The 21,939-nt window shown below is 40.2% G+C and overlaps 1 protein-coding gene across 1 annotated transcript; it reads right to left on the minus strand.

Annotated features, from left to right (window-relative positions):
• Positions 1-814: 814 nt before the first annotated feature.
• Positions 815-10,298, minus strand: LOC125733233 (glutathione S-transferase LANCL1-like). The gene is made up of 10 exons (XM_049006028.1): positions 10,189-10,298; positions 9,781-9,894; positions 8,870-8,987; positions 8,007-8,214; positions 6,707-6,851; positions 5,352-5,498; positions 4,789-4,971; positions 3,564-3,740; positions 3,057-3,129; positions 815-2,844 (listed from the first exon to the last, which is right to left on the minus strand). Exons 2-10 carry the CDS (start codon positions 9,865-9,867, stop codon positions 2,768-2,770), a joined length of 1,215 nt encoding a protein of 404 aa, XP_048861985.1. The 5' UTR covers positions 9,868-9,894; positions 10,189-10,298; the 3' UTR covers positions 815-2,767.
• Between the last annotated feature and the right edge of the window lie 11,641 nt (positions 10,299-21,939).

A 21,939-nucleotide genomic window follows, 5' to 3' on the forward strand; every position in this document is an offset into this window, starting at 1 on the left:
GAGAAGAAAAGGTGAGCGCTACCATCAGTTCTGTCATACCAACAGTAAAGCATCCTGAGACCATTCATGTGTGGGGTTGCTTCTCAGGGAAGGTAGTGGGCTCACTCACAATTCTGCCTAAGAACACAGCCATGAATAAAGAATGGTACCAAACCATCCTCTGACAGCAACTTCTCCCAACCATCCAAGAACAGTTTGGTGATGAACAATGCCTTTTCCAGCATGATGGAGCACCATGCCATAAGGCAAAAGTGAAAACTAAGTCGTTGAGGGAACAAAACACTGAAATTTTTGGCCCATGGCCAGGAAACTCCCCAGACTTTAAACCCATTGAGAACTTGTGGTCAATCCTCAAGAGGCGGTTGGACAAACAAAAACCCCCAAATTCTGACAAACTCCAAGCATTGATTATGCAAGAATGGGCTGCCCTCAGTCAGGATTTGGCCTAGAAGTTGATTGACAGCAGCCACTGTGAATTGCAGGTCTTGAAAAAGAAGGACCAACACTGTAAATATTGACTCTTTCCATAAACTTAATGAAATTGTCAATAAAAGCCTTTGACACTTCTGAAAAGCAAGTGTACTTATACTTCAGTATTCCATAGAAACATCTGACAAAAAGATCTACAAACACACAAGCAGCAAACTTTGTGAAAACCAATATTTGTGTCATTCTCAAAGCAGTTTGGCCACGACTGTGCGCGCATACGGAGTGGAAGAAGTCTTGTGTGTAAACTTAACACAATGGGAAGTATAATTTTGTTATTCAATATTATGGATATCTGATGACCAAAAGAAAGGAAGAACATCAAATGTTATATGAGTAAAGAAGGCGAAATACCATTTTATTGTTTTACAATGACTGTACAAGCAGTCTTAAGAGAATAGCATCCAATTATTAAAACCATAGTTGTTGAAAGGCAGTTAATTCTTTAGACAAGTGATGTAATTACACTTTTTTCTTTATATCATATGTAGCTCATTGCACAGCAACATACAAACCAGAGCACTGTACAGATCATACATAGTTCACATTTGTAAATTATACAAGTACTACAGATGTCTAAATTCTTAAACAAAGGGCATTTCATTAAAAGTAACGTATATTCTAATATTTAAAGTAGCAGGACCCTTCACACACATACACAAAAAAACTTGCTTTTCTAACTTATAGTGTGTACATCACAGTCAACACTCATCTAATTGCATGTGCATGTCTGAGAATTAAAAGGTTATCAATATTCAACTGCCAGTCAATCTATTACTAAGTACTTATTTTAGGATACTAAACATTTACCAATTAAAATCAAACTTTTCACTGCAGTTTTTGACCATGGATCATTGAGACAGACCTACTTCTTCAATAGCATTAATAGTGTAGAGGATGTATACCCTTCAAACCCATTGAAAAATAACAGCTAAAGCATGTAAATTAACATGTACAGTAGAACCTTGGAACTCAAACACCTCTTAACTCAATCAACCGGGACGTCGAACAGATCTGTTGAATTTTTTCCGACTTGTACCTCAACCATTTCTGCTTAAACTTTTATGCGTCGGGATGTGTTCAACTTTCAGACCTCGAATTGGTTGGCCAAAAAAAAATGTAGCCACAACCCGACTGGAAATATGACAAAACAATACAAACCTGCTAAAACTTGTACAGAACAAGATGAGTCTCCCTTTCCAAACAATAACTCCTCCATCCTCCTCCGCCACCTGCCACTTCCAGTATGCCATGAGCTCACCATAATACAAGTGCTCATAAATTGTCATTTGTGTTTATTGCTTTTGTATGTGTGCTTTTTCACGTGTATTAGTTTTATGTTGAATGTTAATGCTTTTTATCATTAGTTAGGTATGTAAATAGGTTTAAATAGCAATCATTTGGGAGTCTGAAACGGATTAAATTCATTTGCATTATTTCTTATGGGGAAATTCGACCAGGCTTATGGAACGAATTAAGTTCGTGTTCCAAGGTACCACTGTACTACACTATAAGGTTGTAAGAAGGGGCAACCTCTCTAAAGACATATGTGAACAGAGGTGGAAAATTCAAGCATGAATTACAAATACAGACCAAAGTTCCGTTGCAACCAACCATCCATTTTCCAAACCGCTTATCCTACTGGGTCGCGGGGGGTCCGGAGCCTATCCCGGAAGCAATGGGCACGAGGCAGGGAACAACCCAGGATGGGGGGCCAGCCCATCGCAGGGCACACTCACACACCATTCACTCACACATGCACACCTACGGGCAATTTAGCAACTCCAATTAGCCTCAGCATGTTTTTGGACTGTGGGGGGAAACCGGAGTACCCGGAGGAAACCCCACGACGACATGGGGAGAACATGCAAACTCCACACACATGTAACCCTGGCGGAGACTCAAACCCGGGTTCCAGAGGTGTGAGGCAACAGTGCTAACCACTGCACCACCATGCCACCCCTTCAACCAACCACTGGAATATAAAGAATCACACTGAGAAAATACTCAACTGGTTGGTTGAAACAAAACTTCGGTCTGGATTTGTACTTCATGCACCTGAACTATCCACCTCTGTGTGTGTGACAGAGTCTGAGTACTGTGAGTAACAGTAGAAAGAGATCATGAAAAAAGAACATGAAAATAGATTCATGATGTCATATGGACACCAAGCCAACTTAATTAACAACTGTTATTTGAAAGAGAAACAACTCGGTTATAATCAGAGTCAACAATGGCCATGCTTGTTTCGGGAGATTACAGGGGACTCGTCCTTATGGCTCTATATCTCAAAAGCAGGGAACTTTGACTTCATGGGTTGCAAAAGGTCAGCCAGGAAGTAGATAGTGCCTGCCATGCCTAAAGACAAAAACATACACCATGATATATGTCTTAAATCTTATACATTATTTATCTTACTTCAGTTTATTCTTTATTCTTGAGAAATACAAGCTATGACTTATCAGCACGAGGATGTGGTATTCATATGAAATTCATATTTTACAGTAGATTTCACGATGATGGTCAAACCAACAAAAAAACTGTAAGCCTGACCCAAATATCACAAGTACCTTCAAAAAGTGAGAACGGCCTGTCAGGGGTCCGGCAGCCATGTTTACCATAATCCATGCACCATTCTGCAAACTACAGAAAAAATAAAGTTACAAATTATTATTTCCCAACACTTACAATTACCAAATGTGCCATAATCACACCAGTTTCAAACAAATTACATAATTAAAAACCAAAGTACAAAAATTACCAAAAAATGAAATGAGTTCATAATATCCGTCTTACTTTTTAACCCCTGATGCCTTGCAGCTCAAAATTTAACCAGATAGCTTTACCATTTCCTGGATCTTTTACTTGGGGATTAGCAGCCAGGTATTGAATCAAAAAGGCGGTATCAAAATTAAAATGTCACCGAGACAAGGAACAGACAATAAGAGAGAACAAAGAGAAGCCAAAAAAAAGTAAAATTGATATGTAAATTTTCCAATTTTACAAGTACTTGGCTTCTACTCTGAAAGGAGATATCTCAAGTTATGGAAAAGATGAACCCTGCCCCCTGCTCTCACCATGCAGGCCCGATACAAGTGCTTGGGATCATGGGTGAGCTTGTAGAGGGCCAAAAACACGTAAGCATTGCCAGCCACCCCATGACACAGGCTGTAACCCTTCTTCAGGAGCCCCCTCTGCCAGACCACTTCCCCGCACTGCAATGCATCTGCAAGGTACTGATCCATGCCATACACCTACAAAGACATTAACAGGGAAGGAGGTAAAACTTTAGAAAGGCAGCATAAAAAGTGGCTGGATCTATAAAGGATGTTTCAGGATCACTCCCAGAGACAGGTCTAAACTAGGGGTCTGAAACTCATTAAGCGGACCTTGTGTGCAGGTTATTTTTTTCCTGCATTGTGCGTCTATGGTAAAACAGTCAAAATGTAAAGACTTACCAAAATCACTGGACATCAACATAATATTTCTTAAAAATAGAATACTAAAACTGTAACGATTCCAGTCCGAGCAACTTGGTGTCTACCAGGTGCTGAGTTTTGGATTCCAATTCTGACAAGCAATGAAAACAGTAATACAGTACACAGCTCTGGAAAAAAATTGAGACCACTCTATATTTTTAAAACAATCTGCATTTGTAAATCCTGATTTAATCCTGGTTCTGCTGGCAGAAGGCTACACTGAGCAGCAGGTTGTTTCCAGGTGCAAAGTTTCTGAGACAGTACACAAGAACAAGGTGAAGCAGGAGACACTGAGAACAATCAGAAACCAGCCGGGTAAATGGCAGAACCAACTTTCTATAGTCAGAGATGACTAAACGTATCTGACAGTTTTTCATGAATCGGAGGATGACATCAAGTGACCTTCAAAAGGGAAGGTAAACATTAAGTGGTGTGAATGCGCTGCTGGAGGACAGTTCATATCAGGCTCCTAGAAGGAGGACTGAAGTCCCATAAAGCAAGGAAAAAACCCTTCATTAATGAGAAACAGAGAAGATCCAAAGTGCAGATTGCAAAAAAAAAATATATATTATTCACAGGCGCACACCCAAAAGTTAAGAAATGCGTGAAACAAAACATTTTGCTTTGGTCTCTTAAGTTTTTCCAAGCTGTATGTATTAAAATAAGATGTCAGTGCAGCTAGTAAACACTAATCATCATAGGAACTACATATATGGCAAGAAGGGAGTTCTCTACCCTAACAACAATCCAATGCCAGGGTGCATGCTGCCCTATCTTTTAAACTTATGTACAACAATGGTGCTACAAATTAAAAGAACGACACCTTGTAGGCCTGCAGGAGCATGTAGATGACTCCAGGTGCCCCATGACACCAATGCACCAGGAGGTCACGGGTATCCCCAATGCAGGCTGGGTAATTCCTTGATGGGAACCTGAGGTAGCACAAGTAGTCCACGCTGGGCTTCACTAGCTTAAGCAGTCTGGTCTCTCCTACCCCAAAACCTGGCTGAGGGCAAAAAGAGGTAACAGTTTAACTCTGGAAGTTTTCAATCCCCTTTAATGGCTTAATCAGCTTCAGTTGTTTGCTTTCTTTTCTTCTCCAGCATAGCAGTTTCATGCCCTGAAAGTAATTTCTGGACATTACTGCCTGTGAGTACTGCCTGAAAGAGTTTTCCGAGGAGTTGCACAGCAACATTCATATTCAAACCAATGTGCGTTACCTGCGTTGAGAAGCAATAGACTCCTCAGCCAATAAGGTCTACCTGCAAAAAGGAAGTAACAGATTCCTCAGCCAAAGTGGTTGACTTGGATGGGGGGGCAGACTACGGAGAGGAAGAGGTTTACCGAAAACAGAAGGGGTTGCAATTCCAGCTAGCATATTCTTACTTGCAGGAGGAAGTAATAGATGCCTGCCAGGCCATGAGCAGGTCCCACATAGTACTTCTGGTGCCACTCATACAGCAGGGGGCTCTGCTCCTGGTTACAGCTCCTTTTGGACAGGCTTTCCCCAGATGACAATACCACCTCGCTGATCTGGAGCAAATTAAGGTGTATTTAACATCAGAGTAGACAAATGTAATGCATATGCTTCAATACAGGCATCCCCCACTTTACAAAAGTTTGCTTTATGCCACTTTGCTTTTACAAAAGACCTGTATTAGTACCCATTTTCGCTGACTGAAAGAAATTCGAAGAGGATTTTTGCTTTTATGAAAAAAGGTTTGTTTTGCAATTATAGAATTGGAGCAGACAGCGAGCAGTGAGCACTGCCATGCTGCTTTTCTGGGAACTACACTCAGCATCTCAGGATCCAGCCACCATAGCCTTGCACGGAGTCTGTCAGCATCCATGTTTGTCCCGAAATCATCTTCAGAATTTGAAACATCACGGCACAGACATTATTTCTACTTCATATAGACTGTGTATTTATTATATCATTCCTGCTTTTACTGTATGTCAGTGTTATTTTAGGTTTCATGTGATATTTGGGAGGATGTGGTAGGTTAATTTCAAGGTCTGGAGACACACAGAACTTTCTCCCATATACATTGACAGTAATTACCTCTTTGCTGTTTGCCACAGTTCCATAGGAATGCTCTACTAAATGGGGAAACCTGTATGTGTGTGTGTGTGTGTGTGTATAAACACACACACACACGTTTCACTTTCAGCTTTGAATTTTTTTTAATTAAATAATGGTGAAATATTCAAGAGTACAAGTTTTGAGCCCATTCCACTAACCTGTACACCCAGCTGCTGTGAGTTGACAGGGAAGTACCCTGATATGCTCTAGTGAAACTGTGTTATAAACACTAGTACAAAAGATTCAATTTGGAATGATATAACTGAAACATGCACCATTTCTGACATTTTAAATCAACAATAAGTCTGATAAGACTTTGCCTTCTTACTGCATTTATTCTATTTTAAATTTTTATATATCAGCTTATGTGGTAACTAATATATTTGTTACGTTATATATTTGTTACAATATTGCACTACCTAAGTTTTTTAAACACTAAAAAAATACATAATCAATTACATACAACTTGGTAGATAAGAAATCGCACAAAAATATTCGATTCAAAGACTGAACCTACTTATTTTGTGGCAAAAAAATCACTATAAGCACCGAACACTGTCCTTGAACTTGGCACCCAAGTTGTTTTTAACATGTGATAATTCTGAAAGCACAGCAACAGAAATGAGAGGAGACTACCAAAAGGCACATTGGCTCTGACCTGCTGGATGTACTGGATTGGGATCTTCTCCTGTTCAAACTCCTGGTTGATGAAGATCAGAGAAAACAAGTAGCCAACCCTTCCAAAAAGCAGCTCATCTGGAAGGCCCTCTCCCCTCATTATAAACTGATGGTAATGGAGCAGCCTGAAAAAAAATGTGGAGATGATTTTGGTGCAGCATCAAATTATATTTGTAGACAACTTATCATAATCTGTAGACTAGAATGAACACTTCAACATCTTGGGTTCAAAAATCTTTTTAATCTAATCTAGCTAAATATAAAGAAGTATCTATGAGCCATTTTGCCAACTACAACATTTACAGTTTAGTTAGCACAGGTTTTCAGCAGTTCCCAGTACACAGCACCAGTCTGCTGCTAGTTGAACTTTAACCTGTGAGAGGTACCACCACACCACCAATGTCTTTTTACCTTGTTCACCACATGGTCTCTCTCTCTATTTTCTTAAATGATGTAGTTCACACTTTCTTCACTTACATTTGAACTTCTGGGTAGAACTTACGTTCTTCTGGGCGAGCACTTATTTCTTCCAAGATATTCATAAAACGGTACCATGTGGTGTACTCAGCAAACTCAATCAACCTTTCAGTGTATTTGTTTGGTGTAAGCTGTCCTTTCTTCAAAGAATATCATATAATTCACTGGAATCGTGTTTCGGTGATGTGATTATTTCATAGCACACATCAGCCTATGTTTGACAGTTTATCGAAGTTTCTCATTTTCCTGTTGTTTAAATATTATGACGATGAGCCTTGTCCCTCTGTAAATTTTGCTGATTGGTGAATTTTCCTGGGCAGTGAATGAGTTCACACAGCTCATTACTGGCCGATTTGTGTTTCCCTGCCACAGTTCCATAGGATACTACTGACTGTGGACCACTGTTTGAGGAACTGCCCTAGATGACAGCTGTGTCCCAAAACCAAATAAATCCTCTTTCCAGAGCAAGGATGCCACTTATATTCTGTTTCTACAAATCTCTGAAATTGTGTTGCCATCTCAAATGGGGACATAAAATAGTTCAGAAATGCTTTTTAAAATTAAATCTATGTAACAAGCAATTTTGGAATATTTGCAAATACTAACACTGTAGTTGTAAGTTGCTAGCAGTGACTTTCCCTAGCAGCCTACAACAGTAGTCTACAACTACAGCATTAGGTACCATTCTGTAGCTTTACATTTTCAAGTACCGGTTCAAGCACCGTTTTGACACTGGCATAATTTTAACATTGGTATTGGGAAAAACCCAAACGATACCCAACTCTACCCTCACCACGACTTACCTGCTCAAGCACTCATCAGCCTCTTGCCTCCTCTGCAGCCTGTGGAAGACCACAGCTGCTACAGCCAATGGTCCTGCATCACCACACAGGAAGGTTGCCCAGCGTCCTGTCAAAGACTGCAGGCTGCGGCATGCGTAGTCCAGGGCCCTCTGCAGAAAAGTGATCTCCCCAAATGTGCGGTGTAGGTGCAGGTACAGCAGAGCAATGCCTGAGGTGGGTGGAACAAAGTGTTTTATTCTGCTACCACTCTTGTGGAAAATGCAAATAAATCACACCCATAAGGCATTATACAGGAATTTACTCCACAGTGTAGAGGATCATAAGTCTTTTCAACACATAAACACTGATACTTTTAACCTATCATCTAAAATACTCTAACTGAAGCAGATAATACTAAAGTGCAGGGAAAACTTCACATTTCAGATACAGGAGAATATGTAATATCATGTAATCTAGATGATTAAGTATCAGAAACAGGTTTTCAGATTTTACTAATCTTATTTTCCTAATGGAGTGGCAAGGTGGTTTAGTGGGTATGCAGTACTGCTTTACGCCCCACTCAACCCCCAGGCAACCCTGACCAAGATAAGAAGCTGAAAGACGGATGGTCATTTCCTAATCTATGGAAACAAATATATAGGAGTAGTTGTTATTATTATTGTTGCTCTTAATCTATTATTATTATTTATTATTTTTTAAGAAGAACAACAACACCTGTAACTAGTAAACAACAGGATGATAATCGGTGGTGTGGTGATACATCACTTTTGAAATCCAGATAAAACTGTCACATAAATACAGCCAGGGATGTTTTAATTAGGATACAACTAAGTTGGGCTGGAGATGTGGGCAAATATCTTTACCTGCCCATCCAGTGTAGACACTGCAGTCTCTGGGGTCAGCTGACTTCAGCCCATTTTCCATGTGAAACAGCAGCTCACTGATCTTGTCGCTCACACGGCCAGCAAAATCTGCTGTTAGCTAGATTGGACCACAGAAATAGTGTTGTAATCAATAGGTTAAAAGGGGTTTTATCAACTAGCCACACGTATTATTTCCAGAATAGTTATGTGGTACTTTAACCCGTTTACATTTTCTCTTCATCTTAAAAACATTACCGTTTCAAAACTAGTACAGTAGCTGTAAGCTAGGTAACAACACAAAGTATTGTTCCTCATTGGCCCTTCTCATTGCTCATGGCCAATCAGTAAAGCGTTTACATACAGGCTGCCGAATCCACAAACCCACACAACGCTGCTACGTCAACCGTTTCTCCCGTAATCTGCAATCTCCTCCACTACGCTTAAACGCCCTGGGGTTCGCGGTTACATAAATAATACAAACAATTGACTAAAATTGTGAATCTTGTGCTTGATTAGCACGTAATGCCTTTTAGGTTCGGACATTAAAATAAAACTTAAAGAATGCAAAAATGCTGCTCTTCCTGCGTCACTAGCGATTCGACGAACAAACATCGCAACCTTGAGTGCCGTATATCCCCACAAACATGGACGTCCCGAATAAATTTCAAAATTACATGGCCGCTCTGACATATAAACAATACTACAATGATCATTTTATATTACAAGACCGCGAGGTTACAAGCAAGTCAGACTGAACCGGATTTTACTCAAAACAATTGTCAATGACGCAGTACCTTAATAATAGTTTCGAAATCAGACGAGTGAATGTGGAAACGAAAGATGGGCATGAAAACGCACTGCTTAGTTTACGGACCAATCCAAATAATAGCAGGTCGCTATTGCTAACTTACTCTGCCTCGATGGTCGAAGTGATACTGCGCGCCGCCCGGCGTTTCGTGGTAGTCTGTGTACGGATTCTTGAGGGCTCTGACTTCCATATTTCACCCAGAGAATGTGCTCGGTTTCTGGTTTAAGGACAGGGTATAGGGTAAGTACACCAAGACAGCCTCCCTCAGATACGACACAAGAAGTTTCGATTTCCGCCGGAAAAAGACACAAATCCCATGCAATTTTAATCCGTCTGCGATCCTTCAAAGGTTCTGCTACCATGATAATATGGATATAATTACAAAACTGCTAACTATGGCTAAAACGCTTGACTTGCTGAATTACTCATATTTAACCGCATACGTTCACATCCATAAGTATTTATATTTGCTACAGTATATCGACATTATGCATAACGTATATCACCGTACCTAACACAAAAGATGCAACGCACTCTTCCTAATGCATTAGTTCCTAAGCCGTCACGCGTCACCGTTATCGCTTCTGAGCATGATTTTTAGAGGATGCAATAATAAAATGGATCAGAATTACCATAATATGTGTTTATCTTGACCCAAATATGTGAATTAATTTATGTGAAAAAATGTACTATTATATTGTTAATTTTAAATTTACCATGTTTATCATATATAATCAACAACGATTGGTTTTTAATGTACACTTACTAGATTTTCAAAACGGCTTTTTTGTCCTTTTCCTTTTTTACTAGCACAGCGTTTAGGATCTTTACGGGCGATGCTTCTTTTGGACAAGTTTAAGACGCGTGTTATGATCAAAAATGTTTTTCTCTTCGCACTCATATACAGATATCAGTAGCAACCCCCATTTTAATATCTTAACCATTACTATTAGAGTAAATATTTAAATATGAGTCATTCCATATCAAATCACCCAGTTTGAGAAAAAATTCCCAGGTCATCATCTCCTCTGAAAAAAATCACATGTGCTCCTATACCAAACGTATGGAGAAATCCTAAATATTAAGTATGTATATGTAATAGTGTTGAAACGTAAACCCTTTGAAATTATAGTTTTATATATTTTCCCAAACGACTCTTTCATTCAATTTCTAACATTGATAGTTCATTTAATATGCCATTTATAGCTGTATTTTCTGTAGAATAAAAAAAAAAGTAAACGGCTCAGTTGTACTTTTCCTCCTACGAGGCTCTGAAAATTGCCTAAAATTCAAAACGACGCCCCTTTTAGAGCTTCTCACTCAAACAGTATGCTAGATAATGAACTGTGTTTTTTTCCTGTCATTTATGTCATATTAGGCTAATTGTATACGGTAAACAAATGTATGCCTAGTAATTTTTTTAAATGTGCTCGATTTTCAAAATTGCCTATTTTCAAGTCCTCGTCTGACCAGGTGGGCAATTAACCATCATTTTTACATTTTCACCATATATACATACCCTGTACCCTGTCCTTGTATCTGGAGATGACCTAACAAAAAATGTGTTGTTGCTGAGCTTTCTTCTGGAGTTCTTCTGGAGTTTCTGTTTTTTTTTTTTTTTTTTTTTTTTAAAGAATGAGCTGTCATGCTCTTGTTCAACATTCACAATTTCAGGATTGCCACATAGACTTATCTGAACGAGAAGCATAATATCAAATATTAAAGAGTTCTCAGAGGATGTTCTGATCTTGTTTCCTTCAAGGAAAGATTTAAAACAATGTACTCTCCTGGCCTGCGGGGTCATTACACTGCAGTGCTAAACATATTACATTGGTTGATAATTTCTACCAGTGTAGCCCATTTAGCTTGTTTCCCAAATCTTTCAGTTGTGTAACTATTAACCTGGTTAGCTGATTCTTGGAAAGTGATGCTGACAAAAAAATTGATTTTAATCATTTTGAACAAGTTTACCCTTTTCTGAAACATAATCATAATATAAACACAAGTAAAATCAGTGATTTGATTACATATTGAGTAGGCTACACAGCTTTATATTACTGTCTTGTCTCACTACATTTGCAACACTAACACATCAAAAAAAGACAGAATATTGTTACTGCAGGAAAGCATATCTATCAAATCCATGTAGTTTCCTTTGTTGTCAGAATTTTCAATTGCATTATGTCCCATAAGTGCCAACTCCTGTCAACTCAAGAATGAAATTACATCAACCTTTTCCCAAACTCACTGTTTTCCCTCACAGTGTCATGGTGTTTGGATAACTGGAGATGCATGCCTTAGCTGATCAAACTACCAACCTCACGTTTCCCAGACGAGTTGCACAATAAAAAATCTTAACATAAAATTAAGGTTCTTAATTGGGTGAATGACAAATAAGGTTTTCTCAAAATGAAAAAAGTCAGGTGGTGCAACTAAAAAAGTAGGGCTGAATTATTTACTGATTTCAAATTGAAACTGCGATTTGAAACAGTGTGATTATTAAAACAAAAAGGCTGTGATTTTGGAAGTGCATTACACAGCACATTTGACCCAGGGTGTAAAACTGTGGCGAAGACAGTTTTACAAATTCATGCCAACCTCCTTCTATGACAGTCATGCTCACCAATCAGAAGTGGCCCAAGGTGACTGCGGATACACTCACAAACAGACAATGATTTCCTTCATTCAAGGAAAACATTACATTTACGGTACAAAAAAATTATTCCGCTTGTGAGTTACAAGTGATTTACCTCCCTCTTCCATAGTCAAGAGATTGTGTACAGAAAGGTCCTATTATTTATAGAGTGATTATTATGACAGAATTGGTTGAGCAAGTGCATTTCTGTAAAATAGATTTGGATACTTGTAATTTAGTTTTGTACAGGCGTGCTGAGATTTGCGCACTTATATTTTAGTTTTGTATAACAAAAGCAAAGTTTGTGTTTACAAAACAGTTTTGCACATTTGTGTTTTCAAAATTACAGATATGCAACTTCATATTTGCACATATTTTAAAAGCCACGTCACAACTACGAATCTGCATTACAAGTGCACAAACATTGAAGGATACCCGGTATTTAGATTTCTTACCATCCTGACATATGAGTGGCGCAGCATTTTGATAGTCAGGCAAATCCAGCCAATAATACTGAGACAAAAGTCAAACAATTTGGAGAGGCCCGAGTGGGGCAGACGACAGGGCCCACCCCAACTGCCAGGAAGCTGACCCCGGGGTAACAAAAGAAGCCTGCCCCTCCCCCCATCCAGCCCAAGACCAAACCCCCAAAGCTGCCGCAGGCACACAGAGCACCCCAGAGTACCCGGAACACCTGCAGGGACCCCATCCCACAGCCTAGGCCCCCACCAAAACACAAGTGTGTGCAAAACTTTGTATTCTTTTCGCGGTACATGAATTGCCCCTGTTTTCTTGTAAAAATGCATGTCTAATTTACAATTTCATAGTTTCAAATGAAACCTCACTTGGCACTTGGTTTCCCTCTACAGCTATTATTTTTCTTCCTGGTCATGTTTTTATATATATATTTTATGGGGGCGGCATGGTGGTGCAGTGGTTAGCACTGTTGCCTCACACCTCTGGGACCCGGGTTCGAGTCTCCGCCTGGGTCACGTGTGTGTGGAGTTTGCATGTTCTCCCCATGTCGTCGTGGGGTTTCCTCTGGTTTCCCCCCACAGTCTAAAAACATGCTGAGGCTAATTGGAGTTACTAAATTGCCCATAGGTGCGCATGTGTGAGTGAATGGTGTGTGAGTGTGCCCTGCGATGGGCTGGCTCCCCATCCTGGGTTGTTCCCTGCCTCATGTCCATTGCTTCCGGGATAGGCTCCGGACCCCCCGCGACCCAGTAGGATAAGCGGTTTGGAAAATGGATGAATATATATATATATATATGAACTGTGTGTGTGTATATATATATACACATATATATATATATATAAAGGTGTCTGTAAATTGTCTAAAATAGGCAAAACACAGCAACGATTGGCCTTGTCTATACTTATTCTTATCTAATCTTATTACCTAGCAACAGGGCAGGCTGTCAGTCTGCCTCGTGCATGCACTTCCGCATCAAAGAAAAAGCTATTTACAACGTGCAACTCAAAGTGGCCAAAAAGAGAAGACTTTTCTCAATGGGTAAGGCACAACCAAAGAGATCTGGGGGATATTGCACAAAGCAGAATTTCTCAGTTAGCTGGATAACTTAAGCCAAACGTGAGAACTGTCCAGTTGAAGGAGAGGTAAGCGACCTTCCTATTGGATAATCCTAAATATCCTTTATATTTGGTTTAAGTTATTTGGCTAATGAAATAAGACTGCTTTGTGGAATACCCCCCCATTCTCAGCCACTCGTATTTTGTAGCCATCCAAAATTTCAGTTAAATATGTATGTATGGGATATACACAAGGTATACACATGGGAAAGTGGTGAGAAATGTCAGTGTTACTGTAGGTTGTCCAAATTCATTAAGTTAAAAGGTTGTTTATAATTTATTATAATAAGTTAATATAATAATAATATAATATAATAAGTTGCTTAAAGGGAGTATACCTTCAGACATATTACGGTTAAGTTTTATAATAGATTATAATTAGAGCATTAACTTGTTAAAAAAAAAAAAAATCTGTATTTAACAATGAATGTGACAGCAGCTGGCAAAGGAATCCAGAGTGCAACTGCGGCTGCGTCAGGACAAATAATGGTAAGATGCAATAGGGAGTAAATATTAACATATTAGCAAAAATCGTGTAATGCCTCCAGCCAGCCAACTTCTTTATTCAAAAATGATGCTTTTACAATGACTGACTTCTCTTTCAGTGGCTAAGATAGTCATTACATCAGCCTTCATCTGACAACCTGATATCCCTGGGTTTCAGTCATTTTTTTGACCCGGCACACTTAAAGAGAAACCTCCTCTGGTATAAGTCCAGGGCACAAACGCACAGACTCAGAAAAAATGTATCATGAAAAGAATAAGGATACCCAGAAGTCATCTGCAGAACTGATTAACGCAAACACACTGGAAGAAGAACTGTTTAATACAACAGTACATTTCAAACTTAGGCCTAAACCTTTTGTGAAGAAGAGGACTGACAGTAAATATGCAGCAACAGTGTATGATGAATAAAAGGGAAAAGATTTCTCTGCTTTCTCAGTGCTGTATACTAATAATAATACTAATAACCCTGTTGTTTCATTGTGGAGAATTGTATGGAGAGAAAATGTGGGTAAATATCTTTTTCCAGAAGAGCAGCTCTTGTTTGTTAGTAATTTAACAATTTAATATGATTTCTGTAGTCACATAAATGTTACTACAGATCATGTAAATTACGGTGCGAAAAACAAAGGAAAATATTTTTCAGTTTGCCATATTCCAAGGTGCTAAAAGCCTTAAAGGAGTTTAAGTTTAATGAACGATAATCAAGCGGGATGCAAATATGACTTGTGAATATTCTTTTAATGAATGGCAAATGCTGCGATGGGTTGGCACCCCATCCTGGGTTGTTTTCTGCCTTGCACCCGTAGCCTTCTGGATGGGCTCTGGACCCCCCATGACCCTGAATAGGACAAGCAGTTACAGAAAATGGATGGATTGATGGATTGATGGATGGATGTCAAATGAGGTCTGTCAAACTCCCTCCCATTTTAAGTCCATTGGCATAAACATCAAAAAACAGTTAGTAAACTCATGAGTGAAGTGTAATAGGACTCCAAAATCCCCTGTATAATTTATTAAGCTTTGGAAGGAGAGTAATCATGTTTCATAGATGGGGGCATACTTAAGCTATATGTTCTTTGAAACCTACCATGAAAATTCTAATATTTGCAAGAAGTGCTTATATAAGTCAACCATGACACTATTACAGTGGTCCATAAAATGCCCTGACCAAGTTCTAAAATGGAAATTACAGTTTATACCTTGCTTGTAGCAAGCAAGCCCACTCTTTCTTTTTCAATAATGTTAGCATGTCCAGGGGGGTTGGGAACCCAATTGACCTTGGACCCCCAGAAGTTTTTTATCCCCCTACTTCGGAGTTCTTTATTTTTCTCCTCTATTGTCATTTTGCATTAATTCATTTCTTTGTCTTCCCTTTTCCCTGCTTTTGTATTATTCTGTCTTAAGTTGTAATGTATCACAACACACCCATGTAAAGCACCTTGGGCTGACTGTAGTGAAATGAAAGGTGCTATATAAAAATAAAAATACATCTAATTGAATTATCAGCTTCTGAAATGACTTTTACACAGATGTTAACCTAGCTGCAGTGGAAACAGTGAAGATGGGTCACTAAAAAAACTGTACAGTTTGGTGAAAACAGTGAATAGGGTTTCCACTTTCAATCTGAAGAAATATGGGACGTCAACCCCCCAGTTCCCTGACAATAAAAATAGCTGATTTTTGCAGAGTGCAGTCTGGATTAAATTGTATTTTGGTTCAGATGTATGTTTTTATGAAACAATGCGTGTACAAATAGCGGAAAATTTGGATCCCATCTTCATTAAAAATAAGCCACGGCATTTTGTTTTTCAATATGGGATGATACTATACATATAGGGTGGATGGCAACTTGACCCGGGGATGTGCCTAATCCATGTGGCTCCAGGGCATGTAAAGGCTCATTTTCCAACTGCCTTGTTTTCCTTGCCTTAGCCATGTTATATTATTCCTCTTATGTCTTTCCCATTTAAAAGTCTGATAATTCATTTAGATTTTCAACATCGTTAATCAGAGATAACATGGAATCACAGAAAGTCTTGCTCTTCAACAGGTTAATATTAAATTTCTAGTGAGACCTAAATGGAACAGAGGTAATATAATCTAATCTAGAACACTGGGAAAATACTGCTCTCTCAGCCCACTGTGACTTCCAAAATCTAACCATAGCCTCAGTAGAATAAGTCTCTTGCTAAAAAAAAGCAATTAAACTTAGCATGCTCCTTACAGAAGAAACACAGCATTGTCATCACATCCACAAACGAATCCAAAAGGAATGACCCAGAATTCTGCGTGGCTGTGTGCAGCACACAGGACTGACATTTGACATGAACAGGCAGCAATGACTGAACAAGGAGAAACCACAAGGCAGCTGTGAATAATTAACAGGAGGGCAGGAACAATAGGTAAGACTAACAGGCCGTAGGGCTGTTTTGAGCCTCACCCAAGGGGAAACACGGGGACCAGACAGGCGGAGTTGACTGGACGTGACATTTGCATTTAATGCTGTTCATGATACATTGAATATGTAAAGACAATAAGCACAATAATCTAAAGATTAGTGTGTTAATTCCACTAATCACAGGTTATAGTAATAATCTTCAAAACTTAAAAGTTCAAACTCTGCTATGCTAGCACACAGTGAACAGGCATAATACAAAAGTAGTGCCAAAAACTTTCTCTGTTAGAAGAGCTTAAGAATGTGAAAAAGAAACTCAGTTTAATGGGTTCTTCAGTACTCACATTGTTACTCAAAACACTGGTTACTATGTAACTATGTTTCTATGACTGAGTGGAAGGCAGCCAGAGCGTTGCTGAAAGCACTAGTGGAATTGCATCCGCACTTCATCGAGAATTGAATTACTGAGTTGACCTATGACATGCCTCAGCATGACCAGAGTACACGTCATTTCGGTCTCATGGTCATTCTTGCGCATTCTGGGTGACCAAAGACCCTGGCAGTCTTCCACTCAGTCATAGAAGCATGGTTACATATGTAACCAGTGTTCTTTCTCCTTCACTCCAGGCCAGTAAGGTGGTGCTGAAAGAGCTAGTGGAAGATGAATACCTGCAAAGTCATAAGAAATCTTCCCACAGCGTCCCAGTTGCCAGCACTGCTGCACACATTGCCAGTCCATAAACCACGAATACGGGGCACTGCACGCCGTGTGGACCTATATGCTGTGGTAATTGCTTCCACAACCTAATGTGATAAGTGCTACTTAGCCCTTGCGTGCACCACTAAAGCAAACAAATAACTGGTCCGAGGTACAAAAGGCCGGACTCCTATCAATGTGTGATTGCAGACACCTAACTGGACACATCTCCAGATGAATGTCCTGTCAGTCAGTCAGTATAGCAGTCAACACAATCGGAAGACTAAGAAACTGTGGGGACAAAACTTTCAGCTGGAACACTGGTTTAGGCCACAGTGAGACACTGGCAAACAAAAGGCAACAGTGCAGACAAGAGGTGCTCACTGAAAGGGCATGGAACTCACTCACCTGAGCTGTTGTAATGGTAAGGAGAAAAAGTGTTTTAAAGGACAACCACTTAATGTCAGCATCTGATATAGGCAGACAGAGGGAATCAAGCACTATACCCAAGTCCCATGAGGGGCTTCGCACACCATGGGAGGGGTAAAGTCTATTTGCCCCTTTCAGAAAGGCCACCACCAACCAGTGGGACCCAAGTGAGGTACTATCAACATCAGAGCGGTAAGCTGCCAAGGCCGCTACATATACCTTGAGAGTAGGTGCAGATCTACCAAGTTCCAGGAAATGTTGCAAAAAATCTAAAACATGTGGAACAGAGCAACAGAGAGGGTCGATCCTGCATTCAGCATACCAAGCACAGAATGCTTTTCATCTATTCAAATCAGCGTGTTGATTCCACACGTGTCCTCAGAACAGTGTTCCAGACCCACTCTGAGCACTCTAGCAGTAGCCATGAGGTCCCAAGGGCAACACCCACAGCTTCAGGCATTCGGGATGAGGGTGCTGAATCCTTCCCTCTGTTTGAGTCAACAGATTGGGTCTGTTTGGCAACTGGCAGGGAGGCCCCACCACTAGTGGGAGAAAGAGCTGGAATCATGGTCTCCTAGTGCAGTGGAGGGCTATCAGTAACAATGAGTGACCACTGTCCTGCATGCAGCATTGTCTTCCACTGCAGTGGTAGTGGAGGGAAGATCTATAAAACTGTGCTCGGCCAGTCGTGGGCCACAGGATCCTGACCCAGTGATTCCAGTTCGTCCATCACAGAAAACCATCTGGGACAAAGGGGCGTTTGGCTGGCGGCAAACAGTTCTACTGCTGCCATTTGGTATGTCCTCCTAAGCAGTTAGAGTTCAGCAGTCAACCTTGTGCCTCCCTGGGGGTTGATATAAAACACTGTGGCAAAGTTGTCGGCACATGCTAACACTTGCCTAACCCCTCAGCATAGCCTGAAAGTGGCACAAGGTCAGGAGCATTGCCATCAACTCCAAGGTGTTGATATGAGCAGTGCATAGTGCAGCCGGCCATGTGCAGCTCATGCCTCACCGATGCCATACTCCCCCCCCCCCCAATCCAGGAGAGAGGCATCTGTCGACAACTTCGAAACCCCACGGATGAGCAATTGTGCCTGAGACCACCATGTCAGGGTACACACACAATGTTCCGTGGTCTTCACTTGTGTGCCTGTTGCACAGAGCACAAATAGTCATCCGATGTACCAGTTGTACCTGCCGCACGGTCAGACAGCGCCTCCCGGAGATATTCCACACCGAGGCAATCCGGACAGCAGGCATGACCATCTGCAACCTCCATTAAGTTAGGGCATGTACAGCATGTAGCCGAGTGCATTTTGTAAGACAGAAAAGCACCTGGCGGGGAAAAACTTCTGCACGCTAAATGCCAAGCTCTGGTAGCCAGAGTGCTGAGCTGATTTCCCACACTCGTTTAGCGAGCTGGCAGCCGGGACCGCAAATAACAAGGCTAGTCAACGTTGGTGGTAACAAACTAGCAGGCAAGCACACAGTTTGCAACCAACAGGTGTTATACACAAACCTTGGCAGCCAAGATTTAAGAAGTAAACCAAGTAGACACTTGAAAAAGTATCTTGAGTTGAATGATGCGTGGTGACGAAAGAGTTTGCAAGGAGCTCCATTGATTTGGCTGAGGTCCGCAGAAGTCCTCTTCAGCCACGAACTGCATGGTATCGTCTCACTGATTTAATTCTGCAAATATAATCCTGACGAAGAAGAGAATAAAGATGATAAAATGATGTGTATGTTGGGCTTATATATACGTCATAGGTTGCGAGGTGACAACTCTGTAATTCAATTCTCCATGAAGTGTGAATGCAAGTGTAATTCCACTAATAGATTCAACACATCCTGGGAGGTCTGGAGTGAAGGAGATAGAATCAATGTTCAGGTGCCTGAAGTCATCCCAGCACTCAAGCCTAGTTCTACACACAAATTCATGGTGTTGTCAACTATCTGTTGATAAAAGCATCTTTCATGCAGATAAGCTTTTAGATTTTTCTTTCTTAATTCCCCAAACCTTTAGTCATTAGCAAGCACAGACTTGCATATCCTCCTTAATGAAATCTTCCCTGAAGCAGAATGAAGTTTCTAAACATAGTCCATACTTTTCTACTCACAATCCTCATAATTGAATGATAATATCATTGTTTTCTTTCCCAGATGGTGCATAATATTAACCTTGTTATCAAGATGCACTGGAGTTTATTTCAAACTTGTTCTTTCTCACTTTTCTATTTATCTCAAGAACTGAACTGAAGCGACCATCTGTGCTTATACCTGTCATGCTTCAGGCATTTCTGTTTAAAGAGGTCATTCAGCTGAAGAGACATCATCTGAATATTTTACTTATACAACTCATCTAGAATTCCTTTCATGGTCATTCACTGACCCAATGAACGCACCGATGTCTTCTTTCAGTTGATTTGCAGAAGCACTGATGATCTCAGATTCATTAACAGAGTTTCAGCTGGGACTTCTAATAACCTCATAAAGGACACTGGTGCAAATTTCCTCCCATTTCCAAAGCGAGATTAAGGAGCTTCCTGTGCAGCAACCTAGCAGAGTGTTTCTATACATCGTGTTACTTGCTAATTATATCTATTAAAATGTACTAAGCAGAATATCTTGGTCTTTAAAACAGTTTAGTTTTCAATGTAGGTATTTGGGTCAACTGAACATGACTTATTTTTTATTAGTTTCATTGTTATTCCCATAAGGAGAGAATTTAAACAATGTTACTGGCAAAATATAGTGAACCTAGAAAGTGTGATTTCATTTACTTTCACGCTTAAGTGTGTGTATTTCATAAAGGAACACTCTCAGAAAAAAGGGTACTTATTTGTACCTTTGCACCTGGGGCTGTACCCACAAGGGTCTGCCAGTTTTGCCCTTAGCTTTAGGTAAGTGTACCTTTTAAGATACAGAAATGGACCCTAAGGAACATCCCCAAGGTGCAAAGAATACTAATGTACCCACAATGGTACAAAAATGTTCCTCAGAATCCATTTATGTACCTTAAAACATACCGATCTTTCTGTGATCAGAAGGTCACTGGTTGAAGCTCAGTCTCTGCACGTCTGTGGGTCCTTGAAGAAGACCCTTAACCCCTGGGCGCCACAACAGGTGACTGCCCTTTGCAGCCAGCTTGCTCTCACCTACAGAGAGCAAGTTGGGTGAGGCATAAAGAGAATTTCCCTACAGGCATCAATAAAGCATCAATTATTATTAATTGTTTTAGCCAAGGGTACATTTGGCAGACACTTGAAAGTACAGCCCCAGTGACAAGTTTTTCTGTGCATGAAGGTGCTTAGGTCGCTTGTTGAATATTAGTATTACAGAGTCGTTCCCACCAAAGGTCGGGAACAAACCTGGTTCATCTTGACTGGGAACTTTTGCAGTCTCTGGCCATTTTACTGTGTTGCTTTTCCACCGCACAACAGAAACTGTGACCTTCATGCAAAATAAACATGCGGGGACGTAAAAAGCTGTTAGGTTAATCTTAATTCTATGTGAAATACCACTACCCTTAAATAATGGAGGATGAACAAGTGATTTTCTTAGTTATATCTTCATTTTTGCGTCAGTGTTATTATTTCGATTTTTAAATTTAGTTTTGTTTACTTTAATTTGAAATTTGCATGGTCATTAAAAGTACATGGTTTAGCATTAGCTAAATTCTTATTTATTCTTATATCATCCATTCCATACTTCATAAACATAACTTTTCAGAACAGCTTTGCTCAACAGTGCCACCTCAGGCATGGGATCGAAGAATGTGGTTGCCTGGTGTGTTGGTGCTTAGAAGTACAGTATGCATATTCAGGCACGGTCTGGCACTGTATCGCTGTCGTGAGGAGGAGTCGCTACAGGTCAGATTTGCTGTTTCAGCACATCCCAGAGCTGCTTGATAGGATTCACATCTGGGAAATGTGGCGGCCATAGCAACTCCTTGCATTCTTCATCATGTTCTGTAAACCATTCCTGAACAGTTTATGTAGTGTAGC

The sequence above is a fragment of the Brienomyrus brachyistius genome, chromosome 1 (genome assembly GCF_023856365.1).
Source record: "Brienomyrus brachyistius isolate T26 chromosome 1, BBRACH_0.4, whole genome shotgun sequence".
Taxonomy (NCBI): domain Eukaryota; kingdom Metazoa; phylum Chordata; class Actinopteri; order Osteoglossiformes; family Mormyridae; genus Brienomyrus; species Brienomyrus brachyistius.